Raw genomic sequence first — 27,229 nt, forward strand, 5'->3', positions numbered from 1 at the left:
CAAGGCATTCTGGAGCATGACCTGCCTTTTTCTCCCATTATTCCATTCTATTTCAAGTACCCCTAAAGGTCCTGCTGAGTGTCCCTGGGAGTACATGAATACCAGGTTGGGAACCACTGCTTTACTGGTATGTTGTTTACAATGCACTTGCTCTGATAGTGCTTACAAAAAGGTGATGAAGACCGGAATTTAAAAAGAATAAAAATGTATCTTATGATCTTTTACTATGTTTTTAATAAATTAGAGACTACAGTTCTTAGGTAACAATTAGTGGTGGGTTATTTTTCAGGATCTGGTCTCGAATAAAATCAGACAAAACTATAGTCAGACACCCCCCTAAGTTTAAGCCCTGACTTATCCGAGGGTCATAGAAAATTCCATGGTTGTTGGCTCAAAACCTGCCGTTGACTTATCTGTGGGATCGACTTATAGGCGAGTATCTGCGGTAACTTTAGGTGCTTGGGTAAAGATGCATGCAATCATGTGTAGCTTCAAGCCTTTGCCCTGCATCTGACAAGACTTGCCAAAGACCTTTTCTCCTTTCCAGAACCTCTCACCAAAACAATAGCCTGAGCCATTCCATTCCTGAGAGGAGAGCTGATTTATCCAGGTGGTCAAAAGGACACACTGTGTGGACTGTCCATCCATGAAGCTTTCTGATGGAGTCAGTAAATTGCTAGGAGGTCCCCACTTACGCTCAGCTCCATTCTTCCACTCGATGGATTGGAAAAGGAAGCAAGGGAGAGGTTTTAACCCACTCCTCTCCTCCACCCTTCTCTTCCACTCTGTTCCCCCACCTATCTTTTCCAACCAAAGGATCAAGAGGAGGTTGGTAAATTACCAGGTAAAGGAGGGGGTAGCATTTGGTATGCCTCCTCAGGCTCCAGGAAGTCTTGGCCAGCCCTGCCTGTGTAGACAACTGGGGTGGGTGGGTCTTGAGCCATATCCCTGCAGGCAGTCTCTAGCACCTTACTTCCTGTATAACTCACACCATGACCCTTCAGTAAGTCAGGCAAACACCCTAGAATGGCCTAGCTTGAATGAGGTCAGCCGACTTCTAGGCCTTATGAAATTCATGCCTCAAAGCCAGTCTGGCGACCTGAACTACTTGTTCAAAAAGCAATAGGGACTGAATCACCTCACATTTGCCTTTGGACTGATTCCCTTGATGTTTGACCTCAGGCTGTCACCGACCCTCTGCTTAAGTATTGTTCTTCTATGGCCTGTTCTGGTCACAGAAAAGGTGTAACACCATATTGGATCAGTGCAAGGGTCCATCTAGTCTATATCCAACAGTGGCCACAGAGTTGCTCCAGAGGACGACAAGCAGAGCATGACAGTAACTGCCTTCCCTTGCACTGAGCTTTCTTTATAGGCCATGCTCATCACTGAAATAACTGACTGTGTAGCACTTCAGCTGTTTATTTAAAGGACTGGAAAAGACAGCTGTGTTTAATGTTTAGGAAGTAAGAAAAAAGGAAGATGAAGCACCTATTAGCAAATTATCTCCACCCATTCACATGCCCAGACAATCCTTGCCAGCCTTAAGAAGCAGTGTAAAAAAAAAGCCAAACTTCCATGCCCTTCTCCTGCCTAAACTTGCATATACAAAGATGTATGACTGTGACAAAAATAGTAACCGTCAAGAGAGCACCCTAATCATCACAGCAGCACACAAGCAGTGGAGTGAGCTGGCTCTAATACAATGCAACTATCCATCATGGCTGAGTCATGGGATTTCTCATCTTGTTCAAGGGTCACAAATCAAGGGAGTGCCCTGGGAATATGGCCTGACCAGGATGATCTTGCTGTAGACACTCATGTCTGCATCAGGTTGCATAAACAATATTATACTCTGATGGGGACGCAACAGGTCCTTCTTGGTGGCAGTACCAAGGATGATTCCTTTCCCAGAAAGGCCCAGCATTTATGTAAATAGGCAATAAAAACTCACTTCTTTGGGTTAGTGTTCCACTGACTCTTCTTTCTTTGTCATCTCATTTCTTGGTTGTTCCACTCACTTATTTGCCTTCCTTTCTTGAATTTTTATTTTTTGTTATATTTTATTGCTTTACAGCTTGTTTTAAATTGTGTTGTCTACCACCCTGATGGCCCCTTCAGGGACAGAAATTGCACGATACAAATATTTTCTAAAAATAAATATCATGGATGAATTCACCCAGCACCACAAGACTGTACAATGCAATCCAGTGCACAAATGAGGAAACCTAATTTAACAACCAGTTCAATGCAACATGCCAGAAATTTGCTTTGATATGTATGGGACTTGAAATATGGCATTGCTAGAGCGATTGCTTAATCTACTCAAAAACACATAACATTTACAAATATTGTAATTGATGTTCCACATCAATATTCCCATGTCATTAAGTCCAAACTGCCTTATTTTTCAGAAAGCAACGCAAAGACTCTTTTTAAAAATAATAACCTGTATGACTATTTAAGTAATTTTTATTATGGTTTTGAATTTGTACTTTGTCAGCCTAACTAACCCCCACCCCCCATCAATGCAAAGCCAGGCCAATGGATTGCACACAGCATCCTGTGAGGGGAGGGGACACTGTTTCAGAAGCTTCCTTGAGGTAAAGGAACTTTCATTCCCTTACTTTGGGGTTAGCCTCCACTGCCCAGTGGGTCTCCTTGGATCTGTGCCAGCCATTTTGGAGGAAGGAACAGGGATAGGATTCTGGTGCATGCCACTGACTCCTTGAACCACCCCTCTCTCCACCTCCCATATGCCCCCTCTCCATCCAGAAATTCCTCAGTTCCTTCCCCTCCCCACCCCATTCTGCCCCTCACCCATTGCTGGCCTTCCACAATGGCTTACTTGCCTCAGCACAGGTTGCCCTCTGAGACAGCATGCCAGGGCAACTGCTGCCACCATTTACAGTGGCATCCTCCCTTTGAAAGTCAGAATTTTAAACTTCTAAAAACAGTTGTCAAATGGTGAGAGTAAAATAAATGTCATAAATAACACAACATTGTCTCTCTTCTGTCCTCAAGGTTGTCTTCAACACTGTGTTGGCATCCTTTAGTCTCGGAAGACTATGGTGTCACGCTCTGGAACAGAGTGTCCTCTCCAGTGCGCGAAGCCTGGGTAAAGTAGGTATGGAGGATAGGCTGTTACCCAAGCAGCAAATCCCCCCTCTCCACATCGCTGAAATGGTCCAATGGAAAGGCAGAGGCCAATACGGTTGGTTCCAGCGGCGTCGCAGGAGTTGCCAGAACGTGACTGTGTTCAGCCATGAACTGCCTCAGGGACTCCGGCTCCGGATTTTGCCTCGAGGTTGACTCCTGAAGCCTTTTCTATAACTGGATGTAGCCACAAGGCAGTGGAGGTTTGGGATCAGAGTTTTCCTTCTCTCAGATGAGCTGCCTTCCCAGGCTAACGAGTCCCATCTACCCGGTGGCTGTTTAGTCGCCTCTTACGACAGGTACAGCCAAACTGAGGGCCTATTCTTATCCCCAGCCCCTTTAACAAACAGAGCAGAGAAGCCTGAGGCCTTATGCCTTATCTGACACAGCCTGATGCCTTATCACTATAATCAGTTACAGTACATATGTGTCTTTGATACAGTGTGAAAAGAAAATGGATGTGAAGAGAGACACTGCAGGAAAATATTGGACTTCTTGTTCTCCTACCAATTGACAAATGCTGACAAATTCTGCAGAGAACAAAAGTTCTAGTTTTCAGAGGTCAGTATCACCCATTTCCTATATTTTTAAAGAAGATTCTTCCACATGCAAATGTGCTGGGAATGCAAATAAGGATGGAAAAAAGCAACCTAGAAGTCAGTCTTAAGACATAGGTATTCAAGAACCTGGTCAAAACTTCCAATTTCGTCTCCAAATTCCCCAAACTGATGGGGGGGCCAAGATCAGTGCACACATGCTTCCCTCATGCTGCGGACACAGAAAACACCACACAGGCGCAAGCCCTCAACTGGCTAGGGCTGACAGTTAGGCTGAAGCAAATAGCCTACCGGTTCGTGGTAGCATCACCCCCAAGTCCAATTGCTCCTCCCCCAAAGCTCTTTTTAAAACTGTAATGGGGAATACCTCAAGCTCCCTTCAAGGCCAATTTCCAACAAAAGAATTAATTTATGTTTCAAATTTGAATAAATTTACATGAATTACACATTAGAGATGGATTTACACATTAGAGATGTGTACATCTTTACACATTAGAGATGTGTACAAAATTTACACATTAGAGATGGAGCTTATATGAATAAATGAATTTTACTAAGCTTATTTATAATACACATGAGAAGCCATTTAGTTATTCGATTTTTCTCTGTAAACCGCTTTGTGAACTTTTAGTTGAAAAGCGGTATATAAATACTGTTAATAATAATAACTATAATACAGACACGTAGAATAACATGAAAACTATGAACTGTTTGCCATACACCTCTTGCATAGTGAAAACATACAGACCAAGCCAGAAACACATGGAGACTTAGGTTATTCAGAGGCAGTTGGGGGTGGTGGTTAAAATATTGCCCAGGGAAAAGCAGAAAACACATGGAGACTATAATAGGCCTTGCAGTTCACGTCCCTCAGCCTGCAGCTCACGTCTGGTGGTCACGACCAGCAGTCATGGGCCACTAGGGGTTCAACAGTCTCAGAAGGGCCAGATGCTCACTGGAAACTAGGGGCTCCCTGCAGGCTGGATTGGGGGTCCCCATGGGCCACAAATGGCCTGCGGGCCAGGGTTTGCCCACCCCTGATTTAGATCATGCACAAAATATTTAGAGTAACTTAAGTCTCCTTCACAGAGATCTTTTTAAGGCAAAACAAGCAGCTGTGTACATCTGCCTCCCTGCTTTCGAGACCAACTGCTTGCAATTCACTTCTGCATTACATCATATAGGTGAAGACAGGGACAGAAGGCATCATGCAGTGGGGGGGAGTATCTCTGTACTTTGCTAAACCAGTTTTGCTTCAGGTTGTAGAAATCTCTACCAAGCTACTGTTGTGTCTCATGTTTGTCCTGGAGGCCAAATTTAGGCTTTTAGGCAGGAAGCTGAAAGCCAGGACCTCAAAGGTAGCGTTCTCTGAAGTGCTACCTGTTCCACACGCAGGGCCAGCTAGGCAGGCGGAGATCAGGGGTCTCAATGCGTGGATGAGACGGTGGTGTAGGGAGGAGGGGTTTAGATTCGTTAGGCACTGGGGAACGTTTTGGGACAAGCGGGGCCTGTACAAGAGGGACGGGCTCCATTTGAACCAGAATGGAACCAGACTGCTGGCGCATAACATTAAAAAGGTGGCAGAGCAGCTTTTAAACTGATCCCTGGGGGAAGGCCGACAGGAGCCGAGGGGCATCCGGTTCGGGACTCCTCATCCCTATGGGACGAGGATGGGGAGGTTAGAGAACAACAAGACAAAGGCAGGGTAGGAGAAGAAATTGGGAAAATTAGGGAGATGGGATGTGATAGACGGTTTGGCACAATGAGAGGATGCGGGGACAAAGGAGCGAATAAGCAGCCCATCCTGGGGCATTCCGTGTATAAATGCTTTTATGTGAATGCCCGAAGTCTACGAGCAAAGGTGGGAGAACTGGAATGTCTGGTGACAAGGGAAAATATTGACATAGTGGGCATAACGGAAACCTGGTGGAATGCGGAGAATCAGTGGGATACCGCAATCCCGGGCTATAAACTCTACAGGAGGGACAGGCAGGGGCGTGTTGGAGGTGGGGTGGCCCTTTATGTTAAGGAAGGGATAGAATCCAGCAAAGTAGAGATTGAAGGTGGGTCCGACTCCACCGTAGAATCTCTGTGGGTTAAATTACCAGGCTTGTGCAGCGATGTAATACTGGGGGCGTGCTATCGTCCTCCAGACCAGAAATCGGATGGGGACCTTGAAATGAGGAAACAGATCAGGGAGGTGACAAGGAAGGACAGGGTTGTAATCATGGGGGACTTCAATTATCCTCATATTGACTGGGTCAATTTGTGTTCTGGTCACGATAAGGAAACCGGATTTCTTGACGTGCTGAATGACTGTGGCTTAGATCAGCTAGTCACGGAGCCCACCAGAGGACAGGTGACTCTGGATTTAATTTTGTGCGGTACGCAGGACCTGGTTAGAGATGTAAACGTTACTGAGCCATTGGGGAACAGTGATCATGCTGCGATCCGTTTTGACGTGCACGTTGGGGGAAGAATACCAGGCAAATCTCTAACAAAAACCCTTGACTTCCGACGGGCGGACTTCCCTCAAATGAGGAGGCTGGTTAGAAGGAGGTTGAAAGGGAGGGTAAAAAGAGTCCAGTCTCTCCAGAATGCATGGAGGCTGCTTAAAACAACAGTAATAGAGGCCCAGCAGAGGTGTATACCGCAAAGAAAGAAGGGTTCCACTAAATCCAGGAGAGTGCCCGCATGGCTAACCAGCCAAGTTAGAGAGGCTGTGAAGGGCAAGGAAGCTTCCTTCCGTAAATGGAAGTCTTGCCCTAATGAAGAGAATAAAAAGGAACATAAACTGTGGCAAAAGAAATGTAAGAAGGTGATAGGGGAGGCCAAGCGAGACTATGAGGAACGCATGGCCAGCAACATTAAGGGGAATAATAAAAGCTTCTTCAAATATGTTAGAAGCAGGAAACCCGCCAGAGAAGCGGTTGGCCCTCTGGATGGTGAGGGAGGGAAAGGGGAGATAAAAGGAGACTTAGAGATGGCAGAGAAATTAAATGAGTTCTTTGCATCTGTCTTCACGGCAGAAGACCTCGGGCAGATACCGCTGCCCGAACGGCCCCTCCTGACCGAGGAGTTAAGTCAGATAGAGGTTAAAAGAGAAGATGTTTCAGACCTCATTGATAAATTAAAGATCAATAAGTCACCGGGCCCTGATGGCATACACCCAAGGGTTATTAAGGAATTGAAGAATGAAGTTGCAGATCTCTTGACTAAGGTATGCAACTTGTCCCTCAAAACGGCCACGGTGCCAGAAGATTGGAGGATAGCAAATGTCACGCCTATTTTTAAAAAGGGAAAGAGGGGGGACCCGGGAAACTATAGGCCGGTCAGCCTAACATCCATACCGGGTAAGATGGTGGAATGCCTCATCAAAGATAGGATCTCAAAACACATAGACAAACAGGCCTTGCTGAGGGAGAGTCAGCATGGCTTCTGTAAGGGTAAGTCTTGCCTCACGAACCTTATAGAATTCTTTGAAAAGGTCAACAGGCATGTGGATGCGGGAGAACCCGTGGACATTATATATCTGGACTTTCAGAAGGCGTTTGACACGGTCCCTCACCAAAGGCTACTGAAAAAACTCCACAGTCAGGGAATTAGAGGACAGGTCCTCTCGTGGATTGAGAACTGGTTGGAGGCCAGGAAGCAGAGAGTGGGTGTCAATGGGCAATTTTCACAATGGAGAGAGGTGAAAAGCGGTGTGCCCCAAGGATCTGTCCTGGGACCGGTGCTTTTCAACCTCTTCATAAATGACCTGGAGACAGGGTTGAGCAGTGAAGTGGCTAAGTTTGCAGACGACACCAAACTTTTCCGAGTGGTAAAGACCAGAAGTGATTGTGAGGAGCTCCAGAAGGATCTCTCCAGACTGGCAGAATGGGCAGCAAAATGGCAGATGCGCTTCAATGTCAGTAAGTGTAAAGTCATGCACATTGGGGCAAAAAATCAAAACTTTAGATATAGGCTGATGGGTTCTGAGCTGTCTGTGACAGATCAGGAGAGAGATCTTGGGGTGGTGGTGGACAGGTCGATGAAAGTGTCGACCCAATGTGCGGCGGCAGTGAAGAAGGCCAATTCTATGCTTGGGATCATTAGGAAGGGTATTGAGAACAAAATGGCTAATATTATAATGCCGTTGTACAAATCGATGGTAAGGCCACACCTGGAGTATTGTGTCCAGTTCTGGTCGCCGCATCTCAAAAAAGACATAGTGGAAATGGAAAAGGTGCAAAAGAGAGCGACTAAGATGATTACGGGGCTGGGGCACCTTCCTTATGAGGAAAGGCTACGGCGTTTGGGCCTCTTCAGCCTAGAAAAGAGACGCTTGAGGGGGGACATGATTGAGACATACAAAATTATGCAGGGGATGGACAGAGTGGATAGGGAGATGCTCTTTACACTCTCACATAATACCAGAACCAGGGGACATCCACTAAAATTGAGTGTTGGGCGGGTTAGGACAGACAAAAGAAAATATTTCTTTACTCAGCGCGTGGTCGGTCTGTGGAACTCCTTGCCACAGGATGTGGTGCTGGCGTCTAGCCTAGACGCCTTTAAAAGGGGATTGGACGAGTTTCTGGAGGAAAAATCCATTATGGGGTACAAGCCATGATGTGTATGCGCAACCTCCTGATTTTAGGAATGGGTTAAGTCAGAATGCCAGATGTAGGGGAGAGCACCAGGATGAGGTCTCTTGTTATCTGGTGTGCTCCCTGGGGCATTTGGTGGGCCGCTGTGAGATACAGGAAGCTGGACTAGATGGGCCTATGGCCTGATCCAGTGGGGCTGTTCTTATGTTCTTATGTTCTTATGTTGTTGAAACCTCCAGCTTTATAAAGAATGTTTAGTGGCAGCAATTATTCAGGTTTTTTCTTCCAGGCTACAAAAGCCCTGGAGTCCTTTTGAAAAGCCATTAGTGCACACTTTCTGACGATCTCTCATATTTCTCATCATGCAACAGGGTCTGCACATGCACACACATACTGGATGTGACTGTCTTAGAAAATGAGTGACTGCTGTTGAGCTCAAATGTGGAAATAAGACAGAAGTATCTGACATCAGATTGTCAATGAGACAGAAATACAGCATGTTCCTGCCAAAGAAATGTGGAGAAACAAGATGTGGAGAGTTGCGAGGGGGCAGGTTTGGACAGGGCCTTTTCTGTCTGTGCCATTTTGCTGACAATACAATCTGTTCTAGGGAAATGGGGGAATGGATGTACAGCCACCGATTGTTTCACAGAGTGTTAAGTAAAACTGCAGGGAAAAAGTCCAAATCACAGAGTCTCAGGCACGTATTGAAATCCTTTCAGATTCCTAAGCTGCTGCCCCAGGATGTTTTAAGAGCACATAAAAGAACAGCAAAAAGGAAATAATATCCATAAACTTTGGACTTCACAGGCAACAAGAATTGCGTCTTTCACCTTGGTTGGTCAGCAGGTGGCAAGTGACACTTTGTTTTCTTCCCACAATGCTGGGAATTTACTACCCAGCAGATCTGTTCCATTGTTATTGCACTTGTAGTGTTTTGCCCAATGCTACATATGCACACTTATGCATTATTATGCATTCTTTTTGGAAAAACAAAGACAGTTTCATCAGTTTCGCTATTCTCAAAGAAGGTGTTACTTCGAATTAATGTCACTGTGCAAATCTTTCCACTCACAAAGCTTCAAATAAAATCCAGATTTGTGTGTGAATATTACTCATGTTCTGCCTCGCCATGTGTAAATATATGCAATTGTTTCCTAGTGCTGCACACACGAATTTCCTCCTACCTTATACAAACCTCAGGATCACACAGCAAAGAAATTGATACCCGATTGGTCTTGGTCTTGCAAGCAATAAGAGCACACAATTTCCCAAACTGGTATAAATGCCTGCTGGTGACATCTTAGGGCCCAATCCTATCCAATTTCCAGTGCCGGTGCTGCTGTGCCAATGGGGTATGCACTTCTTCCTGTGTTGGGGATGTAGTCACAGAGGCCTCCTCAACATATGGGAACAGTTATTCCCTTACCTTGGGGCTGTATTGCGGCTGTACCGCAATACAATGGAAATTTGGATAGGATTGGGCCCTTAGGCCCTATGCTAACCACACTTTCCTGAGAGTAAGCCCCACTGAACAAAATAGGACTTCTGGGTAGACCTGGTTAGGATTGTGTCCTTAGAGAAGTATGGATGAGAGAGATCAATTCAACCACTTGACTGAGAGTGAAATGTCTGAATACACACAACCATGAAGAGTTGTATAACAAAAGGCCTGGTGCAGATGCAATGAACCAACTTGCAGAACCATGATTTGCAAAGTCACAGCATTTGTCTTTCCCAAGCCAGTGTAGCTGCCAGAGCAATGACATCACAGAATCAGGCCACTGCATTCTGCACTAACTGCAGCACTAACTGCAATCTTCACAGGTAGCTACACGGAAAGTGCATTACGGTAATCTAGGAGAGATGTCACTAGGGCATGGACTACCATCACCAGATCCATCTGACACAAACACTGCCTCAGCCAACGTACTAGCTGAAACTGGGCAAAAGCCCCCCTGGCCACAGATGCCACCTGGAGATCCAAGGCCAGCTGTGAATCCAGGAGGACTTCCAGGTTGTGGACCTGCTCTTTCAGAGGGAGTACTACCCCACCTAGAGCAAGTTGTAGATCTAGTACCTGTATCAGTCTTCTGAACCAGGAGGACCTTTGTTGTGACTGGGTTTAACGCATTTCTCCCCAGCCTACAGATGTACACATTTGGTTCCTGTTATGTAAATGCAACGTTGGGCAGAAATGGCTTAATTTCAGTCTACTACCCCTCATCCAGGCCGCTACTTCCTTCAGGCAGCATTCTAGGACTTTGATGGCCTCCTTGGAGGCTTGTAAAAGAGAGAAATAGGGCTGGATGTCACCTGCATATTGAGGCTTCACATAGATGTTAAACAGCATGAAGCACAGAATGTCAGCGACCTTGGTGCCAAACAGGTATCACCATCTGGGGTCCAATCTCACCATCTTCCCCATCTGGGGTCCAATCTGCCAGGAAGAAGCAGAATCACTGCAAATCAGTGACTCCAAGCCCCAACACAGCCAGTTGATCTAGAACGACGGTATGGTCAATGGTATTGAACAGTGTCGTTCCTGGGGGGCAAAAGGCCCTGGCCTCCACCTGTTATGCCACCACTTCCGCCTCCACTGGTCCTCCAGAGCCATTCCGTGAGCAGGCGAAGCTCTACGCTGCTTCCCCGGATGCTCAAAAGCCTTCTGAGGCCTCCAGAGTGCCCTTAAACAGTACTTCTTGTTTACATCAGAAAACCGGAAGCACTGCTTAACAGTGCTCATGAGGCCTCAGAAGGCTTTCAAAGTGCTTTGGAACATCACACAAGGCTACATAGGCTAGGGAAGCATGCCCTGGGCAGTGGTGCACGAGCGCACGAGCGCAGCTCCCACGTGTCCTGCGGCTGCGCCCCATAGGAGAGGGTGTGAACGGGCTGGCGGAGCAGCTGAGGGCGAGCACCGCACCGCCGCTGAGGGCGAGCCCCCGCCGCACATTCCCTCCTGCCCGAGCCGCAGTGCAAAAGCAAGCAATTGAGTGCAGCTGCTCAGTCCTCCTCCCAAGCTCTGAGCACAATCCTGTGCGTGCCTCCTCAGAAGTAAGTCCCATTGTGCTTGCTCCCAGGAAAGTGTGCACAGGATTACAGTCTGTCCTGTACAGTGTGTCCTGTACAGGATTACACTGTGTCTTTGTTGGAGCCCACACTGGCCCTACGCAACTGCTCTCAGCGTGAGAGCAACTGTTTGACATCCATGAGCTGTGGGATGAGGGCTTCCTCCACTGCTTACTGTTTTACATCTGTGATGCAGCAGTGGCAGTGAAGGAAAGGCCACTCTTGCTTTGTACAAGGCCTTTTATAGGCCTTGATCTATTGCAAGACCTTCATTCATTCACATAAGTTCATCTTTAATATATTCATTTATGTAAATTTATTCAAATTTTAAATGTAAATTCTTTTTTTCCTGGCCCCCAACGCAGTGTCAGATGATGTGGCCCTCCTGCCAAAAACTTTGGATACCCCTGCTCTATACGCACACACAGGTACTCAGTCCACTCTTCACAAACAGAACCTCTCAGAATACTCAGAATACTGTACAAGACTCCTTGCACTATCTGGATTGGAGAAGAAAGAGGGAGACAGAGTGGAAGAGAAAGTGAAAGAGAGGAGAGTGGTAGCCTAGAATAGGATTTCTCAAACTGTCGGTCACTACCCAATTGTTGGTGGGTGATGAAGTAGCAACTAACAAACTGAGATCAGATGAGCAAAATGCATTGAGCCCTATGAAAGCGAAACTGAGTCACGGCATGTGTCTATGTCCAAGTAGAAAACCATGCCTTTGTCCACTGCAAAGCGCAGGCTAAAAGGAATTCAGTGCCATCAGAGTGGTCCCAATCTGAAGAACGCAGCTCCCAAAACACACCCAAAAAGGAAGTCCCTGTGTGGAGATCAGAACTTTGATCCCAATATTTCCATATAGCAAGATAATTCCTCTTGGTTTATCACAAAATGAAACAAAACAAATATTTAACCCTACTTGGTGCTGAGTTCCATTAGAGCAGGGATGCTCAATAGGTCGATCGCAATCTACCAGTAGATCGCGAGGCAAAATGAGTAGATTGCAGAGTGCCAACCCCCCCTTCAGGTGCCTCTGGGAGGAAACGCCGGGAGTAAGCCCCAATGTACTCAATGGGGCTTACTCCCAGGTAAGTGTGGCTAGGATTGCAGCCTCACAGCCTAATCCTAGGCATGTCTACTCAGAAGTAAGTCCTGTTATACTCAGTAGGGCTCAAGGAACACCAACATACTTTGTACACATAAATGTTATATGTTATGATGGCGCGAACATTGTAAAAAAAACAACTGGTAGATCTCCAGGCCTTGCTGGGTTTCAAAGTAGCTCTTGAGCCAAAAAAGTGTGAGCACCCCTGCATTAGAGCATATCCCAAAAACACCTTATAGAGAAAGCTGAACAGAGTTTATTCTGTTCAAAAGAGAAATGGAAATACAGTAATGATATACTACAGGTCCAGTTCCAGCCCTGGAAAGTTACTGAAAAATCTACCTTCGGGTTTCAGAACAACAAATGCGGTGGGAGACTATTGCATCAGCAATGCTAGAAATGCTGGCTCATGCCCAATTATGTGTTGTCATTAGATTTTTCCACCTGGGAGACTTTGAAGAACAATTTTAAAAAATTAAGAATAAAACCCTGGAACCTTCTAACAGCCTCCCAGCCCAACTCTGAGCTGCCTGATACGTGGAACTGCTGCAATGCCAAAACGGCTGCTGCAGTATCCAGGGCACCCCAGGCAGCCAGCGCGGCTCCTTGGGGGATGGGGACTTTCATCCCCTTCCCCTGGGTAAGGGAAACAGCTTCGCAATAGGGTACCCCCGCCACACCATTTGGTATAATGCATCTTCCTATGATTCTGCAAAGTTTAGGTGTCAACTCTGCATATCTTGCAAATGTTTAGATGGCCACGTATTTAAGTGCACAAGATTTCTCTCCAGCCTGACACTCAGTGTGCAAAGTACATGATCATTTTCTTCACCCTCCAACATCCTAGGTGCAGACTAGTGCCTAATCCTATCCAACTTGCCAGCACTAGTGCAGCTGCAATGCACCCCATAGGGCTTCCCAGTAAATCTTCCTAGTAGATCGTGTTCAACAGTACTGTTGCTGCTTAGATCTTGGAAACCAAGGATGAGAAGTTGACTGTGTATCTTAGATATACAAATGCTAGCACCATTCGGCCAATGTTCAATCACAACATTATCATACAATGCCTCTGAACAATACTGTGATTTAATATAGGGCCATGTCATTCTTAATAGGAGCAGGCATATATGCTTCATTTACATTGGCTTTTTGTGCAAGAAATATTTAAAATGGAAAGAGCAAATGCATCTCTCCCCCCCCCCCCACACACACATTTTATATCTTCATTGCAGAAAACTAAATAAGCATGCCTGTCTGCTGGCATAAATTGTTAAGCATTCCATAAATACAGTGCACTCCTCTTATGACAGTGTCAATGATATAAACTAGTTTTACATGATAAACAAAGCAAAAAGAGAATCATGGCCTTAGCCACTGACATCTATAATAAATTCGGGTAATCATTTACCAGGTACCAACAGCAGTCTGCTCTAATGCAAGTAAATTGCACAGATTGTATGTACTAATACTGATTGAGATGAAGGTTAGACAAATATTTTAGACAATTTATATGTGTGAGAGAGAAAGTGCAAGCACCAACAAAAAATATACAGTAACAAGAGATGCAGGAATATATCTTATCTTAACAGGACATGGAGGAGAAGAAGAAGAGAGCAAGCTACAAACATAAACTTGACACAGATATTTTAAATACATCAGAATCTATCCTTTAACCTATAATTGCACCTAGTTGGCTGTGCCTGGTGCAATTTTTTGTGCCGACTACAGAGCTATGATAACATCTGTTCCATTCTCCTAGAATAACTTCGCAGCCATGAGGACTAGAAACTACAGCTGCACCAATTGCCATGCAGCCTTATGTAGGTAAGCCCTAATAATTTTAATGGGACTCAGGCTACAATCCTATCCAAACTTTCCTGGAAGTAAGCCCCATTGACTATAATAGGACTTGCTTCTGAGTAGACATGCATAGGATTGGGGTATTACTCCCAAGTAAGTATCTAGAATTGCAGGCTCCCTTGATTCACTGGTTACAATGATAAAAGAACAATAATTTAAAGAACTGTCTCTAACCCGTAAGCAGATTTTTAAAAACCACAGGTGGCAAGTGTCACCTTAAAAGAGGCATTCCCTAATGTGAAAGACATCCCATGTGGTCTTCTAAGATTATGTCCAGTACAATACAAGGCATGCTTTTTTTATTTTTCCCTGCTATTGCAGCATGAGTAATTTTGTTTACTTGGGTATTTGTGCATTTTAGATGAACAATAGATGCTCTGAAAACCTTATCTGGATGGAATGTGCAGAACAGAAATTATTTTATAAATAAATAATGAATGCATCATCTAAAACATGTTTCTCAAACTTTTAGGGAGATTTACTTTCTAAGTAAGTTTTTACAGGGGAGGGGCGAGGGCAGTGACGTAATCACCAGGATCATGTCACTAAGGGGGGGGGGTGAAGGGGTGCTTTTACTCACACAGGCCTGCAGGACATTGTAGGAGGTGCAGGGAGCTCTGCGCAGCCCTCTGCAGGGCTACCCAAGGTTTGGAACATTCAAAACAAGTGATCGCAAACAATACGATCCTGGGGATTGCATCACTGCCTCCCCCCACCCCTTAAAGGGACAGGGAAACCTTTACAGGAACTGGTGGGTTGTGACCACCAGTTTGAGAACCACTGATCTAAAACATTGCTTTCTCTTACTGCACTTTTCATATGCATATCAACAGCCCAATCCAAACAATTACTTGTGCCAGTTCAGGCCCCCTGCACTAGCTCCCAAGCATCGCAAATATGCCACAAAGCACATTGCGCCAACTCAGGAACAGGCCACACCTAAGGATCTGTGCCAGCCTGCTGGCACAAGATTTTGTTCCTGTGCTGGTTGAGGAAGGTAGGTTTCTGCCAGGCAGCGCAGGTGGAGAGAGGATGGTAGGAGGGTATTTCAGGGGTGGGGAGGGGACATTTATGGATGGGAAGAGGTGGGACTGGTGGTGGCAATGCATGGTGAATCCTACCTCTGTCCCTGGCCTGGGCAGCCTTATATGACTAAATAGCTGGTGCCGATCCAAAAAGCCCCATACCCCTTACCCTAAGGTGACCTCCAGCAGCCTCCCAATCTGTGTTGGATATAGTGCTGGCCATCCAGCCTGGTTGTACTGGCGCAGGTTAGGATTGTGCCCTAAGGTTTATTTAATCAGATAGCAATCCTACTAAAAGTCAAATTCAGTTCACCTTTTTTCCCCATTAAATGACAATTGCATGCAGTTAGTAAGAGATACAATCTTACTTGAACTAAAACGTCTATTCACATAATAGTTTCACTTGTTCAATAAGTAGTATAGAAGATGGTGAACCTACATGCTAACCACATTCAGGCAATTCACTTTTGCAATGTCTTTTGAATATGGGCTGGTCTTAGCATTTAGATAACAGTAAACTATTCACTTGACCAACATATGCAATTTCAACTTAGTGTGGCTCAGTACATCACTCTAAGATCTCTTTTTTTCTTATTAGGAATTCTAGACCAGGGGTGTCCAAACATTTTGGCAGGAGGGCCACATCATCTCTCTGACACTGTGTCGGGGGGGGGGGAAGAATTAATTTACATTTAAGATTTGAATAAATTTACATAAATGAATTTATTAGAGATGGAACTTATATGAATGAATGAAGATCTTGCAGTAGCTCAAGTCCTTTAAAAGACCTTGCTCAAAGCAAGGCCAGCCTTTCCTTTGCTGCCACTGCTGCATCACAGACGTGAAACAGCAAGTAGTGGAGGAAGCCCTTATCCCACAGCTCAGGTGAAAGGTTGAACAGTTGTCTTCATGCTGAAAGCAGTTGTGTCGAGCCAGCATGGGCTCCAGTAAGTCTCCGGAGGGCCAGAGGCTCATTGGAGACTGGGGGTTCCCCGCGGGCCTGATTGGGAGCCCCCAAGGGCTGCATGTGGCCCCCAGGCCGGGGTTTGGGCACCCCTGTTCTAGACTGACAAACCGGGGGGGGGGGAGAAAAAACACTATCGTTAGGATCCCTACATTGTTTGAAGAAGCCCAAAGTTTGATGAATTGTATCACTACCAGGCTGTTAGCAAGCTTTAGTAGACATTACAAAGTGCTGTGACATCAGATCAAGCTTCTGATACATTTATGGCCTTGGACAGTTCTTCTTTTTGGGAAAAATTTTTTTTTTAAATGTGTGTAATATATGAACATGTGTCCATGTGTGTGTAAGAGTGAAAGAACTTTATTCTGTCCCATTGGAGTACAGTATAATGACATTTCTAGCTTTATGTATAAGAAAAAGACGAAACACAATGCCAGTTCACATCTGAGTTTGCCTACTTGTGAAGTGGGTCATTCCTATTTTATTTCTAATTACAAGTAAGTTCTACTGGTGTTCCTAACTAGCAGGATGCAGAAAGGAAGAAAAAATTATAATCGTTCCTACATACCCAACTACATCCAAAAGCTAAACTATCAATTCATGCTGCTTCCAGACCTACTAATTTCAGACCAGCCTATGATAGGAAACAATATATTTGAGCCTTCAGCTGGCAGATTTTAAATGACTGTTCCTTAATTCCATGTCTTTGGGCAGCTCCTCTAGAACAAGAATCAGGCAAAGGCATATTTAAGCTCCAAGAAAGAGGACTCCAACCTTAGGCAAAGTCAACATTTTTGGCTACATTCCTCTGTGCTAGTGGAGGAAGACTGATCAGGGTACAATTAGCCTCAAGGAAGATGCTTAAATTCCTGCACTTAAGTTCTAAGAATCTGCCCTTGTTTTATGACACTGAATTCAATGGTTTAGCACTTCTTTTAGCACATCTGATCCCGTATTACCAGCAACAACCACCATCAAAAAATTCTTAGTGTTTATATACTTGTCCCATATGTGGCACAATGTCACAAGCCTATGTCACAAACGTATGTCATATATGTCACAAACCTTGTCTCACTAACCCTTTAACAACCATCCTTTATCAAACAGCCATCTCTATATTAAGCTACTCTTATGGATACGGAGGGGCTGAGGGAGAAAACCTCCGTAAAGTGGATGACTCCGCTGTGATGTGAATCAAAGACTTCTCACAGCACCTGCTCTTGGTCAGCTTGTACATGGCCAGAATGCTTCACAGTGGGTCTCCAACCTTCTCCACAAAACTAGCACACAGATCCTTGTGGTGTGGTGTGGTCCCGCCCCCCCTTTCAGTTCCTATGTAGAGGGGCTGGTTTTGTCCCTAACTTTCCCTCTTCAACAGCCCTGGAGGAGCCACCTGCTTGGGTCCTAAAGTGGAGCATTGCTTGAACACAGTTATTTTCAACCTTTTTTGTCTGATGGCACACTGATCAGGTACTAAAACTGTCAAGGCGCACCATCAGTTTTTGACAATGGACAAGGCACACCATGCTGTTGGGGGGGGGCTCACATCCCCCAATGGCCCTACTAATAAAGGACCCTCCCCCAAACTCCTGTGGCACACCTGTGGACCATTCGCGGCACACCAGTTGAAAACGGCTGCTTGGACGCCTGTGAGCCCAGCCTGCTGGGGCGCAATCCTCACCCACTTGCCAGCACCGGCAGAGCTGTGCCAACGGGGCGTGTGCGGCACCCTGCGGTTGGGGGGGGCAGTCACAGGGCAAGGCGATGCTAGTTCCCTTACCTGGGAGCTGCACTGCCCTTACCTGGGTGCTGGCAAGTGGGTGAGGGTGGCGCCCCGGACTCTGCCCTCCAGCCTGGAGGAGAGACGCCGCCGGCACGCTCTCTCTCTCTCTCTCTCCCGCGCGCCAACCGTCTCCAGCCAGCCACTCACTGCGGTTCAAGGGGTGCCCTCCGGCTTCGGCCGACGCCACCAGCTCCAAGTAGGCTGCCCAGAGCCCCACGGCCAAGACCCCCAAGGCCAGCACCAGCCGGAACCGCCTCCTCAGCACCTTGCCCAGCTGCAGCGGGCGGCTCCTCATCCCGCCTCCTCAGGCGCGGCCGGCCGGGGGGAGCATGCCCCGCTCCTGCCCGCCGCGTCCTCCCCTGCTCGGCTCCCGGGCGGCAGTGCGGCGCGCGCCTCCTGCTCCTCGCCACTGCTCTGCTCGGCCGGGGCCGGTCCTGCTCCCGCCGTGCCCCCTCCGGCCCTGCGCCAGCCACTGCGCTGCGGCGCCTGCCACCTTCCCCAGGTGTTCGCTCCGCCGCTCCCTCCGCAGCCCTGGCTGCCGCTCCTCGCCCGCTCCCTCGCCAGGCGCCCAGCCCGCCTTTCGCTTCTCAGCCACGCGCTCGCCTCGCACCCCCCTCTGGAGAGGGCGGGGCTCCCCGGGCGGCTCTCCTCCTCCTGCGCTGCTGCGCTCTGTTCCTGGCGCTCCGCACCTGTCCTCACGCAGCGCCCCCCTGGTGCACCCCAGTGCGCTTCGGCGCAGCGGAGTGCTGGGGGCTTCCTGCAGGGCCCGCCACGCGTTCATGTCCTGCTGCTAGTGCGCAGGGCCCGTGAGAGGGGGGTGATCTGCACCTGGACCCAGGGCCAAGAAAGGGCCCCAGAAATGTCCCAGGATCTCACCTTTTCCAATCTCACCCGGACTCTGGGGGGCACTACCCTGGGCACATGGCGGCCACTGCAGCCACAAGCCAGACACACCAGGCCACCTCTGGGAGGAAACTGGCCTTCTACAGTAGCTCTTTGGCTTGTGGATCTGCTTAGCATGAAGGAACATAAGAACAGCCCCACTGGATCAGGCCATAGGCCCATCTAGTCCAGCTTCCTGTATCTCACAGCAGCCCACCAAATGCCCCAGGGAGCACACCAGATAACCTCATCCTGGTGCCCTCCCTTGCATCTGGCATTCTGACATAGCCCATTTCTAAAATCAGGAGGTTGCGCATACACATCATGGCTTGTACCCCGTAATGGATTTTTCCTCCAGAAAGTTGTCCAATCCCCTTTTAAAGGCATCCAGGCTAGACGCCATAGGAGTGTCTTAGGAGCTCGGGGTCAGAGCCTCAGGAAGTACTTTTAGTCCGCACAGGACACTTTCCATTCTAGTGTGAGCCTAAATGCCGTGATGCGAATTTTCTGCAATAAAGATTTTCCATATTTAAAAGATTTTAGAGGAACTTAGGAGTGTGTTTGGTTTTCTGTATCTAGCTGCCAGCACTGCACGGGCCGGCAGACCTGGGCACTGTTGACTTGGGCTCCAAAGATTATTCTGACTGTTGCCACCCTCCCCCTCCCCTATTTTGCCCCCAACCTGCCCACCCTCATTGCCATCCTCCCCAACTGTTTCACCTGCTCCCTCTTCCTTTGGGAACAGGCTCAAAAGAAACTTTGTACCCACGGTTAAAATTTGGAGGCCTCTCCATCACCACCAACAAACCAACCAACCCCCCCCCCCTTCCTGCTGCCTGTGCTAGAATGAGGGGGAGAGAACCCTCAGGCCCATCACCTCATTCCTCTGGTAGGAACAGTTGCTCAGCAGTTGCTGAGCCCTAAGGGGAGGAAGTCAAGGAAGGCACTTGCTATATTCCTCCAGTACTCTAGCCCAGGGGTGTCCAAAGTTTTTGGACAAAGGGCCACATCATCTCTCTGACACTGTTCTGGGGGCCGGGGGGGGGGGGAAGAATAAATTTACATTTAAAATTTGAATAAATTTACATAAGTTTACATAAATGAATATACGTATTAAAGATGGACTTATATGAATGAATGAAGGTCTTGCAATAGCTCAACGCCAATAAAAGGCCTTGCACAAAGCAAGGCTGGCCTTTCCTTCACTGCTGCTGCTACTACTCGTAAAGTTTCACATTCGTACCATTACTGTAGGCTGAGAAAAAAAATGTGGTGCATTACTCTCTGGGCGACCCTCGTACTAAGTCAGATCATTCATCCTTCTAGCTCAGAAGTGTCTACACTGACTGGCAGTGGCTTTCCACAGTCTCAGACAGGAGTCTGTCCCAGCCCTATCTGGAGATGCCAGGGATTGAATCCGGGACCTGCTGGGTGCAAAACATGTGCTGTATTACTGTTCTGCCAGATTCCCTGTCCAAGCTCCACCAGGAGAATTATGCCCACTTTTAGCTAATTAGCTCCCCTTCTTTCCTCAAAAATGACCCTCATTCTGCCCTGCAGTACTGCTGGACCCCACCACCAGGGTAGCTCACCTGTTTAACCTACAGAGGTCCTCCTTCTTGCCAGCAGCCTCCCACCACTACAGCAGCCCCTTGGTCCTCAGCAGGTCTTGGGCACAGCAGCCAGACACCAGTCTTAGTGTCTCCAGTAGTTTCTGCTCCAGCAGCTTCCAAAGTCCATTCACACACCAGTCCATTAGCCATCAATTCCTCAGTCCATTAATCCAGTCTGTCTTTCCTCCTTCTGCTACCCACACCAAATACAATCAATACTTTTATATTATTAGGCTACCTGTAATGTAATATTTCCCTGACCCCTTGAATCCTCTCATCACAGCATTTCTGCCTACAGATCTGGTTCTCATCATCCATATTTGGGCTAAACACCTAGGTCTGAAAAGTTGAAGACCGTGCTCAAAGAGATATCAACAGCCAGTAAGTGGAACATGAGAGAGACATGCTCTACAAAAATCTGAAGCCAGTCATGGAAGACAGTTTGGTGGAAAGTGTCACTTCTTGATGCTCCCGTCTGCAACATCTCATGGAAATAAAAAGGACTGGGAAGACAATGACAATAGATAGGAGGCAAAAGCAGCTTCTACTGGCGTGTGTTGCAGGCCAACTGTTAGGGAGGCTGGAGTGGCCTCCTATTGCTGAAAGACTGCAGAAGATCCTCTGCCCTAGGTGAGCCAGTGCAGGAAATTGGAGGGAGGCAGGAAGTGGTTGAGGATGGGTAGAGAATGGGAAAAACTGGGTGGATGGAGGTGGGGGAGATCAATGAATCAACATGGACTACATGGATCAACACAGACTTGCACCGGCAATATTGTTGGCTGCTGGGGCTTATGCCGGGCAAGGGAACAATTCCCCTTTCCCCAAAGAGACTTTCAGCAGCCAGAAATTCTCATGCAGCATCACCACACAGGGATTTTAGGTAGGATTGGGCTGTCAAACATTCAGTGGGACATGTCAGGGCTCAAATTAGACCCTGCAAATGTAAGGCTCTGTGAAAACTGATACCTCTTTAATTTTCTGACCTGCATTGAATTTTGCTCCAGTAGCCTATTTCGTAGATTGTTTATTTTCAGAGAGAATGTATTTTTCTGCATCTCCAGAAGAAAGTCATCACACTGACCCACTGCTTGAGTACCTGAACATGAACTTTTTGTGTTCTTACTTTGCCTTTGCCACTGCCACTGTATTCAAGCACGGGACAGATGATGCTTTCCAAAGAAGAGCCTGAATGGGATGCTTACAGGAAACTTGCCAATAAAAGTTCACCAATACTCACATTTAATATCACTTCTGTCACTGGGACAGAGAAATGTGTGTTCATTCCAAGACTTAACTGTAGCAGCAGTGAATCTCTGGGGAAAAAAGTTGGGGGACAGGAGATCAAAGATAGTAAATCCATAATTTATATTCAGGCACAGCACAGCATGAAGATAGCTGGATTCAGAGAGGAGGGGGAGAGGGAAGGGCAGCTATAAACAGCACAGTTACCCATAATCAGTTCTTGCTTATTCAGAAAACAAGTCAAGTTGGCAATGGAGATTTATTATAAATATTTTTATCTTAGACTGTGAGCCCTTTGCCATGGCAAAACACCGTGTTCCTTTCTTTTGTAAACCGCTTTTGTTTACAAGCAGTATATGTAAGTCTATTCAGAAGTAACAGCCCAATCCTAATGGCCATGGCACACAGAGGAATAGTGGCACCAAAATGTCGAGCGCTGTATCCTGCTGGTGCCAGGAAGCTGCCAGAGGTCTCCTCATGGGAAGGGGATGTTTGCTGCTTCCCCTGAGTAAGGGCGCAGGCCCCGCCAAGTCCCATGTCTGTGCCAGCATGGAGCCTGGCCCGTAACCACCACTCCCTCCTCCCAAGGTGCCATAAACGTGCTCAGCACTGGAGCTCAGCAGTGGTGCTAAGGGAGGAGAGATTTGGGTCCTAAGTCCATTGAGTTTAGGGGACTTAATTCCACAGAAGTGTGCATATGATTGTAGCCTGAATAAACAACTATCCTTCCTTTCTATTTTATATTAAGATGCACCAGAAGGCAAACAAATAATCAATTAGCTCAGGGAATTGGATTAGTTTATCTGTACAGATGTGCTTGTCAAACACCTAGAGATGTTCCTTTACACTGGTCAACAACGTATTAGGCAGATTGGGATGATATAGAATGCAGTTTCAAATACAAGTGCATGTATTTACTTCAAACCCCTGGGGGCTAGGGGATAAGAATAGGCCTTCAGTTTGGCTGTACTTGTCATAAGAGGCGACTAAACAGCCACCGGGTAGATGGGACTCTTTAGCCTGGGAAGGCAGCTCATCTGAGAGAAGGAAAACTCTGATCCCAAACCTCCACTGCCTTGTGGCTACATCCAGTTATGGAAAAGGCTTCAGGAGTCAACCTCGAGGCAAAATCCGGAGTCGGAGTCCCTGAGGCAGTTCATGGCTGAACGCAGTCACATTCTGGCAACTCCTGCAACGCCGCTGAAACCAACCGTATTGGCTTCTGCCTTTCCATTGGAAAGACTGGAGAGGACACTCTGTTCCAGAACCACCATTCAGAGCGCAATACCATAGTCTTCCAAGACTGAAGGATGCCAACAAGGTATTTACTTCAGATCCAGACAGAAAACTGTTTAGCAGGCTAGCAGCCCAATCCTATGCATGTTTATTCGGAAGTAAGTTCCATAGTAGTCAATGGAACTTACTCACAGGTAAGTGTGCATAGGGTTGCAGTATAGGAGTACTATCCTCCCTTCACAGATAGCAGCCTATAATAGGAACAATTAAAATAGGCATTCTTCTCAGACATGAAAGCATGCCTTCCGTGTTTCATCGTTCTGCTAGGGGAGAAATATCAGATGAAAATAATTGGTGTCTCCTGAGCTCCAGACAGTCTTGGGAGGAAGAGAACTAATGATACCTGTGTATTTAAAAATAGTTAGAAATGAAATCACACTGCAAATACGTTTTATTTTACATAAAAGCAAAAGAATTCCCTCATCTACCAAAGAATTCAAGGAGTGCCTGTGCCCCCTAGTGTTTTGGAACATTATGGCAAAAATAATGAAGAGTGGCAGGGATAAATGCTCCTTTAACTTGACTGGTTCTGATGTGCAACGTGAAGCTTTGAAGTGCTGGGGTGATCAGAAGTGAATTGTACAATGCAGATGCTAAAGCTCCCTTGTCAAATTCAGATATGATTGAATTCCAGTAATATAGGACCATATATTTGACCATCAGCTCCCCAGGGTAAGAGTAGATATGCAGGACAATTGTTTTTAGTCACCTTGGGGCAGCTGTCTGTTTGCTTACAGTTTTGTTAATGAGTTAATATATGTTCAGAGTGTGAGCCAATGTATATTTGAAGTCTCGCCCTTTGTTTCTGCAATATTTTCCTCCTTGTTCCACATTTTCATTTACATGTCAATGCCAATTACTTCCCAGTCATCCCAGCCAGGGGTCATACAAGAGTCATGTGCCCCCCTGCTGCCAAAAGTTGGACCACTCTTATAGATGCATCATACAATATAATCCCATGCTACACTAATGTACTTGAGATTGTGTTTCACAAATTTCAAGGAAAATTCAAAAGCTGAAAAACCTTTGGAGAAAAGGTTTTTATAGTTTTTTCACCTATAGAATCCGATAGGACTTTTTGTGGGGTGAGCTCCACCAGAGACGTTTTTTGTTAGCTGTTGGTCTCAGAGGCTAGAGTCTCAGAGATGCAGTGGCTAGCTCAGATGGTCCATTGGTTTGTTTACATGCCTCCTTGATTGAGTTTAGCCATGAGGGCAGCCTAAGGTTGGAGATCCTTTGTTTTGTTAACTTGTTTGTCACCCAGGGTAGGAGCTCCTAGGAGCTTTAGCCTCATGGTAAAACTTTGCTGTGCCAGCAAGGTGTAGTTGATTCATTTGAATTTTGGAGCAATGACTACCAATGGCTGCTTTTGTAAGTGCCTCATATGCTTAAGAACCCAGCAGAATTTGGGTTTTCGGGTAGCTGACTAGAGGTTGACCCAGCCTTCCATCCTTCTGAGGTCCGTAAAATGAGTACCCATCTTGATGGGGGAAAGGAAATACAGCTGCAGAAGGCAATGGCAAACCACCGTGCTCTATAGTTTGCCAAGAAAACATTGCGTAAGTGGCAACACTCCAAGGGCCAGTAATGACTCTGTGCATTGCTAAAGGGACCTTTCCTTTCCATATGTTTATCCTAGAACAGGATCCTTCCTCTTGCAAACTCTCAAGCAGTGAATTGCCTCCCAGAAAATCTCTGCTATACCACCTCTCTTCTTTCCTTTAAATTCCTCAAAAGTAACTTTTTCGGTGAAGTGTTTGGCCTAACTCCCTAGTTCCCATATTTTGCTGTAACTAAACCCACGCTTGGGTAAATGAAATAATCCAGTATACTACCCCCATTTTCTGCTTGTCTCCACTGGTCTCCCAGTTTGCTGCTGTTCTTCCTTGTGCTGATTTTAGATTGTGAGGCCCTTGGAGTAAGCACTTGTCTTCTCCTTCTTGTCAACCACCATGTATAAATAAAAATAATACTGCCAAAGAAGTTAATTTTGCTAATCAGGCTCCAAGCCCTCCTGCTCCTAGGGAGTACAGCACAAAGTGGTTTCTATTGGCTCTTTAAGTACTGCATCACCTTAAATTAATAGCCAGCTTTGCTAATAACTTCTACATTTTCCTTTATTTCAGCTTTTTGCCTTAAAAGGGACCAGCTTGTTTAAAGTAGCACCAAGAAGGGCCCAAATTATTTTTAATAAGAATAGTTACATACTAGATTGTACTGAAAGCCATGGAATTTGATATCACCCAGGAACAACATTAACAGGGAGAACAAGGGGGGGCGGCAGAAAACAGGGAGAAGAATAGGACTTCATCTTGTAAAAACCTTGAAAAATACCCTCTGTAGGAAATACACCCACATTTTGTAAAAGATTCTGCGCACTTTGTTAAAATTCTAAAGGACCAGCATATTTCCACCACTGCAAGACTTGTCAGTTTTGATGTGGAATCTCTATTTGCAAAGGTAGCACTGAGAGAGGTCATGCTTCTAATTCAGGACATAGTTCCTAAAAATATCTTGTACCATCATTGATGGACTTGTACCATCATTGATGGACTTGTACTTGATGGACTTGTACCATCATTGCCTCACCTCCATTTATTTCAGCTGGAATGGCAAATTTTATGAACAAATCAATGGAGTAGCCATGGGCAGTCTACTGAACCCAATAGTGGCTGTATATGCAAAAATTTGAGGATGAGGCACTAACACTAGCAACTTTAAACCTAAGATCTGGTTATGTTATGTCGATGATGTCTTCACTATCTGGGATGAGAGGGAAGAAGAATTATTTTGTTTTTATCACACCTAAATAATAGACATTCAGCTATCAGGTTTACCATGGAGCAAGAGAAAGATGGGTCGATACTGTTCCTGGATGTGCTTGTTAGCCACAAGGAGGATGGCATGCTGGGATATACAAAAAACCTACACATACAGACCATTACCTGCATGAAAACTCCAATCATCATCTTGAGCAAATAAAAGGACTAATTAACACCTTAATTGCCAGAGCTAGATGTACCTTAATATTTACATGGAGAATATGCACATGATACATGAGCCTTACAGCAAAATGCAGATAGATGGGTGCACAGAACGAGAAATTAACAGTGCTTTGTGACCCAGAGGAAAAGTGGCTGCAAAAGAAGATGACACCAGAAGAAAAATATTTTTGCCTTTTATTCGGAACATCATGGATAGGACTGGGAGGATATTGGAGAAATTCAACCTCAGACCCATCTATAGACCTACCAAGAAGATCTCAGGCATTGCGGTCTGTGAAAGATAAAAGACCACCACACTCCATGGCTGGTGTCTATCATATTCTTTGTGAGTGTGGAAAAGTTTACACAGGGACCACAAACAGGAGCATGATTACAAGAATAAAGGAGCATGAACGCCGCTTAGAACAAAGTGAAAAATCAGCAGTGGCAGAGCATGCTGTGAGAACTGGTCACCAGATAAATTTTAATCAGACTCAGGTTCTTCCACAGTGCAACAATACAACCCCAAGAATCTATAGAGAGGCCACGGAAATTCCAAAACATAAGAACAATATCAACAAAAAAGAAGAGACTGTCAGAATATGTAATGCCTGGCTTCCAGCACTTAAATCTTTGTCCTAGTGATTTTCCCGCGTCAATGTGGGGTCCGCTGTTCTGTAAGCCACGTGCCATTTGGCATGGTCCAGGGCATCTTCTGGGGCGATGTCAAGTGCCCACGTGTCTTCTTTCAATTGTTCGAGCCACCGCTTCTTCAGTCTTCCTCGCAGACGGCATCCAGTTGGAGATAGTTGATATGCTGTCTTCGCCACGCTAGCCTCATCACTCCGAATAACATGAATGTACCAGCAGAGTCATGCCTCGCACATCTTGTCGGCAATTGGCGCAACCCCCATTTGTCGTCATACAACTTCGTTCATGACTCGGTCCCACAGTGTGAGACTGAGGGACCAGCACTTAAATACACTAGAATTAAAGCAAGCAGTTGGGCCCGGAGCAGGTGAGGTTTCAACAGGGTAAATGTACCCTGGACCATTGTACCATCCTTTCACACTTTTTTGAGAAATATATTAGAAA

The 27,229-nt window shown here is 46.2% G+C and overlaps 1 protein-coding gene across 1 annotated transcript in view; it reads right to left on the reverse strand.

Annotated features, from left to right (window-relative positions):
- The window catches only part of B4GALNT3 (beta-1,4-N-acetyl-galactosaminyltransferase 3), a 96,582-nt gene extending 78,170 nt beyond the window's left edge, over positions 1–18,412 (reverse strand). Inside the window, exons 1-3 of the mRNA XM_066633475.1 lie at positions 18,300–18,412; positions 16,425–16,436; positions 10,891–10,904 (exon numbers count right to left, since the gene is read on the reverse strand). Of these exons, the coding sequence (XP_066489572.1) occupies positions 10,891–10,904; positions 16,425–16,436; positions 18,300–18,412 (139 nt within the window). The remainder of the gene's footprint in view (positions 1–10,890; positions 10,905–16,424; positions 16,437–18,299) is intronic.
- Positions 18,413–27,229: the final 8,817 nt, after the last annotated feature.

Source organism: Tiliqua scincoides, chromosome 7 (genome assembly GCF_035046505.1).
Source record: "Tiliqua scincoides isolate rTilSci1 chromosome 7, rTilSci1.hap2, whole genome shotgun sequence".
NCBI lineage: Eukaryota > Metazoa > Chordata > Lepidosauria > Squamata > Scincidae > Tiliqua > Tiliqua scincoides.